Source organism: Silurus aristotelis (genome assembly GCF_946808225.1).
Source record: "Silurus aristotelis genome assembly, chromosome: 4".
Classification (NCBI taxonomy): domain Eukaryota; kingdom Metazoa; phylum Chordata; class Actinopteri; order Siluriformes; family Siluridae; genus Silurus; species Silurus aristotelis.
The window spans coordinates 4,555,056-4,565,965 of record NC_139577.1 but is presented as its reverse complement, the minus strand read 5'-3'; the positions used below and the strand labels follow the sequence as shown (position 1 = coordinate 4,565,965).

The window sequence follows — 10,910 nt, the reverse complement described above, 5'->3', positions numbered from 1 at the left end:
CCCTCTCTCTCTCTCTCTCTCTCTCTCTCTCTCTCTCTCTGCAGTGTTATTTCTAAGTGAGAGCTCGTTGTGCAATGCGTGAAAGAAGGCTGGCAGGAACTGATCGTGATTGATCGCTCTTTTGCCACATAAGCGTGGCATTGCAGTTAATGTTCCTTCTTTGACGTGTTAACGCACTGTGAGGTTAGGTAAGCGGGTCACAGGGTCACTGGCCCAGCAGGCTTGTTGCTAAAAGAAATTCGTGGAGGATATTCATAGAGCTTTAGGTCAAGCTCATAATCCACCTTTCAGTGTTTATAAGATGTGGATGAATAGATCAGTCTAGAAGAATAGAATAGTCACTGGAGAAGTAGGGATTATTATAACCCAACTGATATATAAATGGACAATCTTTGACGAGCTCGTGATCTAATTGAACCAAAATCAAGCTAAAAAATAATAATAAGTGATTCGAGTGCCGAGGCAACGTGATCTATTATTGGAAAAACAAGAATGATTTTAGGATATAATTCACAACTGTAAGTTGTGACATAGCCTATAAAACATTTGCTGCTGAACATAAGTCATTGGATCCTTGATTCAGAACTGATAAATCATTATGTCATTCTTATGTTTTATGTTAACATTTAAAAAATCGGTCGTGTGCTTCATAAAATACGCATTTCCTCAGTTTTCCTTTCAAAAATGCAATAAAAAAAACGATACAACTTTTGTTCAATATATTTAAATATATTACATATACTCTTATTTTTTTCTTTCCCATTTGTATTTAGTTTCGACTAATTACCCTTCGTTAAATGTAAAACACTTGATGCATTGGCTGTGCAAAAAAAAAGAAAATTAAAATAAGCCGCTATGGTGCGCCAAATTTGTTTGCAGCGGATCAAGGCACTTTGTCTTTATCTCACTGCCAACTTGAAAAGATATAATTATCTAGTTTGAACAGGACGGCTATGAAATCCTTCTTCCCTTTTTTTTTTTTTTTTTGAAGGGGGGGGCTCGAGTGGACTGAGCTCCTCCAGATAGGAGTAATGAAGTTGTGCAGTCCAGAGATACAAAAGGGCATTAACCTCATTAGCATGAAACCTTTTCTTGCAGCCATTGTGGGACCCCCCTTTCAGCCTCTTAATCCCTCTATTTCAAAGATGGGTTTGTAATAAAGCTTTTAAGGGAGTCGGTATAGCGGTGGTGGTTTGGGGGGGGGGGTGTCGTTTGGGGTTTTATCCAAAGCTTCTCTGAATTTTTTCATTGCCGTTATAGTTCACAGGCCATCAAATATACAATTCTATAGAGTAGAGACATGTGCAACGATATTTAGCTAAATGAACAAAAACAGTAAAATATTATGTAAGTTTGACATTAATGTGTCCCAACAAGAAACTATTAGACATGAGTGCATGCAAACAAACACAAAAATTCAGCGTCCAAAAATGGCACTATTTAATAATAAAAATAAAAAAAAACAAAGCTCCTATTTTTTAGCCGCATTGCAGCTTTCGCCTTATCGCCTTGTGCGGGGCAGTCAGATTGTACTAAATTATGTCCAACCAGGCCCCCTTTGGATCCACGGATTAACAGATTAAAGTGGACCACTGGGCAACGCATCCCTCCTCCCTTCTCCTTCATATTACTCGTATGATAATTGACTAAACTGATTTGCACTTTCACAAAAGCTTGTAAGGACTCTTTGTGGTTTGAACGGACCAGACGCTGTTTTTTCTGTCCGTAGAAATAAAAGTGATTAATGCTGTCTATCAGGACGAGAGAAGAAAAATGATGCAAGGAAGAAAAAACACCACATACAAACACTTCGACCAGTAATGTAGCTAAATGGCAACAGCATCCATACTTGTTTTGTTACCATACTTTACTGGAGAAAAAATATGATATGTTTGAAATATGTCTAAAATATATAAAATGTCTATATCTCTCTCTCTCTAACTAACACACACACACACACACACACACACACACACACACACACACACATACATATAGATAGATAGATAGATAGATAGATAGATAGATAGATAGATAGATAGATAGATAGATAGATAGATAGATAGATAGATAGATAGATAGAACGCGTCTATTGCATCTGTTACTGTAAATGACTTGTTACTGTGTGTTTCCGATATCGGATTAGCTTTACTCTCTTGTTTGCGTTTCAAACAGATATCAGATTTACATTGTAAAATGTTGAACACTTTCTTGTTTTTTAAGTGATGTTGAAGTGGATCGTCCACGCTGCTCGTTTAACAGTGATATTTAACTACTGCCACAAACTTGCCGAGGCTTTCGGGTTTTTTATTCTGAGCAACATGATAAAACTTTATTGACAAAATATTGACAAGTATATACTTCTTGGAAGTATATTTTTGTGTTAAAATTGTAGCAAACTTAACACAAAAACACAAACTATTTACATTCTGGTAAAAGCGAATTTTCTAACAGAAACATTAGCATCTTTAATGTATCTCTGTACATGGAATATATACGCTCAGTGCTTTTGAAGTTTTTGCTGCTTGGCGGCCGTCAATTATCAATTTCATTATCATTATTCTTTTTTTGGTTTTTTTTTTTTATTCTAATTTTTTTTTGTGGGTAACGAGGGCGTCAATGGTAAAGCTAGAAAATTCAAGGAATGTATTTGACCTTTTTTAAAATTTTGAATCATTTTTTTTTTATCGTGTTTATTTTCCCTGTTTTTTAATTGAATAAAAAACACTTTTAACGCAGCATTGCTACTTCATATCGTTTTCACAACCACTTGGACACGATAGTAATAAATTCAAAGACTGCACACTGTTCTTTTTTTAAGAAAAGAAACAAAACAAAAAAAAAAAAAACCACACATGACAAATTTCCCAGATTGAAAAAGAGAATCCGAATAAAGCTACTTCGCAAGAAGGGTTAAATTAAATCCACCTACGCCCCCCGAAACGTTGTTCTTTTTCATGCATTTCAAGTTTTGCAAAAAAAAAAAAATAATATTTTGGTACTTTGAATAAAAATATTCTCAGAAGTGCAAATGTCCTATGCGCGTTAGTTTTTTTTTTTTTTTTTTTTTTTTTTTTTTTTTGATGAGGTGGGACGGGGGGCGTGGTCATGTACTACCTGTCAATCATGTTGCCTTGGCAACGTGGAAAACAGTATTGACAGTTTCCTCGTGGTGACAGCGGCAGGTTCTTTCTCACCGTCGAGCCGCTGGGATCCGAAGAAGAGAAGTTTGCTTTCTTTGCGCTCTCTTTTTTTTTCTGTCTTTTACGGCGTCCTTTATCCGTGTCACACTTTTCAATCCACGCCGTGCTTTCCAGTCTTCAGAAACACCTCAAGTCTTTTTTTTTATTATTATTATTATTATTCATTATTTGTTTGTTTGTTTTAATCGTCCGACGTGACGTCTATTTCCTCAGAACTCGCCTGTTTTGTCGCAAGCCGCCACCGGTTCACATGATGCGTGCCTTTTTTTTTTTGCTGCGAGTCCGAGCCTTCCTCCTCCAATTTCTGACGCTTAAATTTCGTTCTTCTGTTCTGAAACCAAACTTTGACCTGTCAAGAAACAGAAGGGGTAAATAAATAAATAAAAGTTAATAAATAAATAAACAGCACACAATAAAATGCATGGGAAAATCATAAACCATTCTCCATTCCGTTTTTGCATTTACCAAACACACTAAAAAAAAAAAAGAAAGCTGGCCTCTCAGCTTCAGTATCGGTGACTGGTCTGGAGGAAGATGAATAGCCTTATACAAGAGAAAAAAGGCACACAGTCACTTTATCCGAGGGTGCCGTCTAAATAGCGAGTCTTCATTTGATTCAGCGATCTCTTTCCTGATGAGACACAACACCACAGTCGAGCTACACTCCTAAAGGTGCTCGGGATAAAAATAACAAAAATCACTTCCTCTCTATTTTTGCGTTTCTGACCTTAGCTCAAATTCTGCATTTTTATTGTATTTTATAGAATATTTGTAAACAATACCGATCAAAATCCAGTAAATAAATATTTCTGTAAGTGTACAATTCTTTATAGTGTCCGCGAGAATACACACTTTGTACCTTTAGTTTAGTTGTTTCCTTATCATGGAAACCGTTTGAAAAAATACTAGACATAATTGACACACGGTAGAAAACGGTATAACAGTTTGCACCTTTTCCACCTATAGGAATTATGTCAATTTGTTTTTATTAATATACAGAAAAAAATACATAAAACCTCTTTTACGGATAGCAACAGCACTATTATACATATTTGTAGAATTTTATTTATGCATAAAAATAGTACAATTCTATTAGCCTGTGCACAACAGGACAAAACTAAAAATGAAAATGCATGACGGGTCACTAATAAACGTGAAGGTTTACACTTTTTTTTTTTTGTTGCTATAATTGTATCATATTTGCCTTTGCTAAGATTTACCGAAATACTTTGAATAATTAATTCAGTTACGCCTACATAAAATGTTTTTTAGGTAAACGATGTATACTAAAGATACATTAAGTGTAGCGACAAGTAGCCTTTTTTTCCCCTCAATAATAGAATTGAAAAGAATTGCGCGATAGGATCAAGTCAATGTCATTTCTATTCTCTTGTTGTTGAATACATCAGTGTAAAGAACACTAGAATACATAATTTAACAGTTAATGTTGTTTCATGCAGTTATATTTTGCACATTGACCAGACAAATGATCACTGTAGTGGTGTTTGGTGTACTAACTGTTACAGTGCAAAAAAAAAAAAAATCCATTACCAAGCGACACATTTATTTTTCACACCTTTGTGAAAGTGAGTGTGCCTCTGTCATTCACTGAGGGATTTCTGTATTCGAGCTGTGTAGGTTACTCAGCCAGGATATTGAATGCGCATAAGAAGGAAGGGAAAAAAGTTTTCAATTGCACACTTGTTCACTGGTTTACCCCCTTTAGCTTGAATTCGTCATCTTTTATCCTTCATATCAGCCGCAAAGCGAGCTTGGCCAGCGAGGTGCATTTAATGCGCTTTTTCAGGACGCTAATTGAAGCATTGAAGTGGCTCCTATAGTCTATTTCTCCCTCTTGGCCTCGTTTAGAAAAGGGGATCTGTGCTCACGCCGGGCACAATACAGCCACCGAGCCATATAAACACAAATACGACTCTAAATATGGCGCCCTTTTTTTCTGAAGTGTCCCCTTTTAGCTGGTTAACCGGATAAGTGCCAGGCATGTTCCATAAGGAGTTAATATGAGGAGTTAGATCGAGCTTAGACAGTACAACCTGATCCTAACCACACTTTCATTTTCAGCATAAGAAGTCATTTTTTTTAACGGGGCAACACGAATTCAACCGTGAGCCACTTCAAACAATAACACAGGCAAATTTCTCAATGTTTGAGACGTTAATTAGTTGTGAGTTTGCATTCCTAAAGCGTTTGCACATTAATTAATAACTACATTTTAACTGTTTATTTGACGTCATAATGCATTTCAGCATTCATTATATATTTTTTTAATTAACGATTTGCTGGTTTTCATGAGAAATGTGTTACTTTAGGCCAGTATAAACTTTTGTAAAATTACAATTAATCAAACTTTCATTCTGCTTTTCAGGTCCAGGTTGTTACAGGTTAGCTCAAAACGAACACGTGAAAAATAAACCTCAAGCAAAACAAACAAAAAGCAGAAAAATCGCTCCCTCGTGCATTTTTATAAAAAAAATAAAACTCTCATGCAAACAAATTAAAATACATATATCTCGTGCACCGTGTTATAATATAAAATGCATGCATTTCAGAATTTCACACGTTTTTTTTTACTTCAGTTAAGTGCAATGCACGTTGTCATGCGCGTCTAACTGGGTTTAGCGTGTAATCGCTGCTACTATGCTGAAAATAAAATACAAACAAGCACAAACCTTTTGGTCATGCAGTAAAACTCAGAAGAAGATCCTACCTGAGTTTCCGTGAGGCTGAGGCTATGCGCGAGCTGCTTCCGCTCTGCTCCTACCACATAGTGGTTTTTTTCAAACGCGTGCTCAAGCCGGAGAAGCTGCGACGGAGAGAAAGCCGTGCGGATCCGTTTGGGTTTTCTGGCGAGCGCGTTGTGCAAAAGGAAACTCTCCGGACTCGTTTCGTTTCCTGAAATAACGCACGGAAGAAAATGATTGTTTTCTTCACATATATCACTATTGTAATCTATAGCACTTTTTTTTCTTTTCTTTTTTTTAATAAACCATCATTACCACCAGACCGTCATAAAGACCCTTGTATTTACATTAATCCCAAACATTCAGGCTGAGAATAAATTAATACAAAATAAACAAATTCACAGGAAATGAGTTACCACGTGCACTGTGCAATTGACGAAAATATAGGTGAAATGTAAATAATTTAATAGATATGTCCATGTTTAGTTATCCTTCTCCTTTTCATCCCATAGCTCTCAAAATGATCAGTACAGGGCCTCGATTTTTCTCTAACCAAACCTATTCAAATAAAATAGCACTAAGATCGTAATTGTAAAAATTATTTAACATTTTGAATAATCACAAAAAGCTAGAGGGTTTTCGAGTTGTTATTCGCATCTTGCTAGTTGCTAGTAAAATGATTCATTAGCCCAGTCATTTAGTCATTACGACATATTGCTAGTGTAAATGTCAAAATCGTTTGAGACAAAATGACAAACCTTATTTAAAAAAAAATATATATATATATATATATACGAGAAAGTACACAGCAATCGATTAATACGAATTAACTAAGATGATAGATTTAGTAGATTTAGTAGAAGTAGATAGTAGAAGTAGATTTTGTAACAAACATACTGTTTACTCACACACACACACACACACACACACACACACACACACACACACACACACACACACACACACGAGAGATTAAAAAAGAACATTAATTCATAATTTAGTTCGTAATAATATTCCATTCATAGCCTGATTCGGATTAATGCAATGCTCTTTGTTTATGTTTCGAAACATCATTAACACTGAAAAATTCCAGTTCCCATAGACATCCTTCATAAAGCCTTTGTTTATGAGACACATGAGAGAACAGGATGGATGGCCTCTCAGTTTATTTCATTAGTTATTAATTGTATACATATTTTTTTTATTCTAATAACAGACCCGTTTTAATGTTATTGCCGTAAATGTTATTACATTTGATTAAGTCTATATAAAAAGTAATTTCATTTTATGTGTATGGTTTTTGTTTCTATAAATTAAGCCAGTATTTGTAAAGATAACTGCTGAAATACATCTAGAATTCAGCTTAAAAACTATTCATTTCACAGGTTTGTTTATCACAAATTGTGATACAAAACGTTCACGTGAAAAAAAACACCCAATGTACAATATACACAAAGTTAATTCGAACGATATTTTCGTTGTGTTTGTTTTCATATTCGTTTGATGTGTTGCGACTTCTTTATCTGTATAAATGGCGTATGGTCAAACCGTAAGCTATATGGTAAATTATAATTTTTTACGATCTGCAAAATAAATAAAAAATAGGAAACAATATTAACAGAAACGATAACAACAAAATTATTGCTGTTGTTTTTGTTATTCAGAATAATAATAATAATAATAATAATAATAATAATAATAATAATAATAATAATAATGGGTTCGTTTTTATTCTTACCTTGAAATCTGTGCCCCAGGTATCTGTATCTGTGTATTAACCATGGGTAAAAAGTTGCGGGGTCCCTTTGCTGGCTGGCAAAGAGCGCGTGCGGCCCGTGCGGGGAAGTGAGTGCGTGATGAGCGGCGAGTGCGTGCGGCGGAGGCGGCGGCGGGTGATGAGCGGGTGCGGGAACGACCGGGTGAACGGGCACGGCCGAGCTGGGCGCGTGCGACATGGCCTCGGCGAAGACAAGGTCCGCGCTGGAGTAGACGCCTCTCGCGCCCGCGGTGAAGCCATTTAGAAACGGGCTCACGTGGTTCGCACCGGAGTAGCTAAGCGCCGTCGCCGCCGTGGGTCGCGTGGGCTCCTCGGTTCGGGACACCGGTAGAATAGGAGGTGGAGGATTATTATCCTTCGCTACCAAAGACTCTATAGTGAAACATCTCTTCGGTGTGGGCTGAAACATGGTGCTTCAAAACCGGAAAAATAAATATCTATATAAATGTATTTCCGCCGCTCACAGATAACGTGAAGTCCGTTGATCAGACAGGAAAAATACTCCAACAAAAAGTAAAAAGTAAAGAATCAAGTCAAGAATAAATAAAGTACAGATAAGGGGGAAGCGAAAAAAGATTTTCAGAACTCTGTGAGAAATGCACACATGGAGACGGCGGACACGGTTTGCTTCTCCGCGCGCTCCATGGACGCGCACGATCCGGTTCCGAGCCGATCTCTGGCGGAGATTCTGTTCAGCCTAATTAGCACCAGAGCTCCTGGAGACAGCTTCCTCTTCTCCCGAGCCCCCGTGATGGCTCAGTGATTGGTCCTCGCTCCTGTTTTCCTTAAAGGGTCCGAGGACGGAAGAAGTGTCTCTAAAGCGCGTTGAAAGCTCTCACCGAGCGGATAACGGAGAGAGGGAGGCGGATTCAAGAGAAACGGAACGGATTCACTTCCCACCTTTCACCCCTCATCCACACCTTCACCGGAACCGCAGTGATGCCCGAGCTAATCCCGATTCTGATTCTGATGATTCTGAGACTCTGAGGTATCTACCTGTTACTTGTAATCACCTGATGTTTCTTGAAAGGTTTTGCGTTGTAGTTTTGTTTTGGCAACAAAGTTTTTGCTATTAGAAAAGTGTTACAGCGTTACAGTCAGAGATAAACGCTGCGGGAACAGAAACACCAAGCTGCAGCCTCTGATACAGAAAGTCCTGAATTCATCAGATCAGCGAGTCTGTGACTCTCAGCGACCCTCCGCCTTTTCATTTTTTCCGACGTGATGAGTTTAGAGTCTTTCTCTCTCTCTCTCTCTCTCTCTCTCTCTCTCTCTCTCTCTCTCTCTCTCTCTCTCTTTCTCTATTGGTCAGGAGGATGGGGGGATGAGGCTCATTTATTAGACACAGGCGAGATTTTCAGCTCCGTTTGTTAAGAGGCCCATTATACTCTATAAGCGCTCATTAACTGACCAAAAAAGTTCACATCATAAACATTACGACTTATTAACTTGTGCAAAATCCGTTTACGAAAATCAATGTTTTAAACTGTAGTGTGATGACGATGGTGATAATGAATATGAATATAATGATGATGATGATGATTATAAAGATTATTATTAATACTATTATTATTAGTCAAATCATCATATATTTATTTAAATGTATTTCTTGTAAAAAACGATCGAGTAAATATTTCCGTCTAAGAGGTGTTTCTCTATGCTCCCAGTCTACCAGACTCCATTATGATCAGAAAACCGCGATAATGAAAGAATGAATAAACAAACGTGCTTCAGTTTTCTCCTGCTGTTGTTTATTTATACATTTATACATATACATATATTAGAAACCATTTAACCAAAAATGCATCAGTATTTACGGGCATTATTATTACTTACATTTGATCATTGAAAGATTTATTGTAACCTGTAGGTGTAATACATTAAAGAGTACATTAAATTAAGACGCGAGTGATATTTATAAAGACTTGTTTTTGAGGAGGAGGGGGGTGTTTACATCTCTCACGCGGATTATCTCGATCCAAACTGTATTTCCTTACTGTATTTTGCAATTTTTACTTAAACCCTATAATAAAATATCATGTCAATAAATTATATACATTTCCCTGTACATGCAATTTATCATTATTATTATTATTATTATTATTAATATTAATATTAATATTATTGATGTTGTTGTTGGTATTTCTGGGTGAGTTTCTTGTTTTCTCATGTTTTTGGATTTTGGATTGGACACATTTTCTGCATTTTTTTAATTATCAGTTAATCTTATATTTTATATATCTACTTTTAAGATTATATATATTCATCATGCACTCAAATATTATTTAAACAAGTTCAGCTATTATAAAATGTTAATATTCAGTCTGTTTACAAGCAGAATGATTGTAGTAGCCTTTCACAAAACTTTTTAAACTTTTTTTTATTAAATGACAGGACACAGTTTATATGACGTGGATTTAGTTACTACTACTACTTATTATTTGTATTATTTTTGTTGTTGTCTTTTGTATTTATAGCGCCATCAATGCATTTTATTTTGTCGAGCAATATGTTTTTATATACAAAATTTTTTCCCCTCGTTCAGTTTGCTCATGATTGATGTGAAACTGCTGAAGATGATTCAGTGGCATGGGGGAGTTGAGGGGGAAATAAAGTCTAAGGACGCCGCCTGTAGTCTCATTTATGAATTGCAGATATAAAAAAAGAGCTTCAGTCGGATGTAGTTTCCGCCCAAACAACACCAGCTTTATACTTCCATAGAAGAAAACATGTCACAACAGTTTTGTACATAATCAGAAGGTTTTTACCACTGTGCTTCAGTCCAGAAAAGGCTGTCTGGGTTGATGTGTTCAATGTTCACCCCTTAAAATCGGCCATTGTTCAGCTTTGGTTTCAGGGAAGGTAATTTTATATAAATGTAGTTTTTCACGTTAACCTTCTCGAAATTCTGTTTACCTGTCGACAGTGTGAAAGGAAAACAATGTAGCAGACAGAAGTGCTGTTTAGTCTAATGCAGCATGGTCCAGTGTTTTGATTAGAAGTCATATTTGTGTTGTGATTCCAGTTCTCCTGCTAAGAGACACCTGTTAACTATTGATGGTAGTAATAAAATGATGATAGATGATGTTACTGAACCTGCACAGGTTACAATTTTGCCAAGAAAATGATAAAAAAAAAGTCACAGCAGCACGTCTTTCAAAATAATATGTCTTGAAAATATATAAAGGAAAATAGCATAAAAAACAAACACCACGATATTAAAACATT

General features: G+C 36.3%; 1 protein-coding gene across 1 annotated transcript; it reads right to left on the bottom strand.

Annotated features, from left to right (window-relative positions):
- Positions 1-2,278: 2,278 nt before the first annotated feature.
- emx2 (empty spiracles homeobox 2) lies at positions 2,279-9,140 on the bottom strand. The gene is made up of 3 exons (XM_083540528.1): positions 7,644-9,140; positions 5,932-6,116; positions 2,279-3,552 (listed from the first exon to the last, which is right to left on the bottom strand). Exons 1-3 carry the CDS (start codon positions 8,089-8,091, stop codon positions 3,385-3,387), a joined length of 801 nt encoding a protein of 266 aa, XP_083396654.1. The 5' UTR covers positions 8,092-9,140; the 3' UTR covers positions 2,279-3,384.
- Between the last annotated feature and the right edge of the window lie 1,770 nt (positions 9,141-10,910).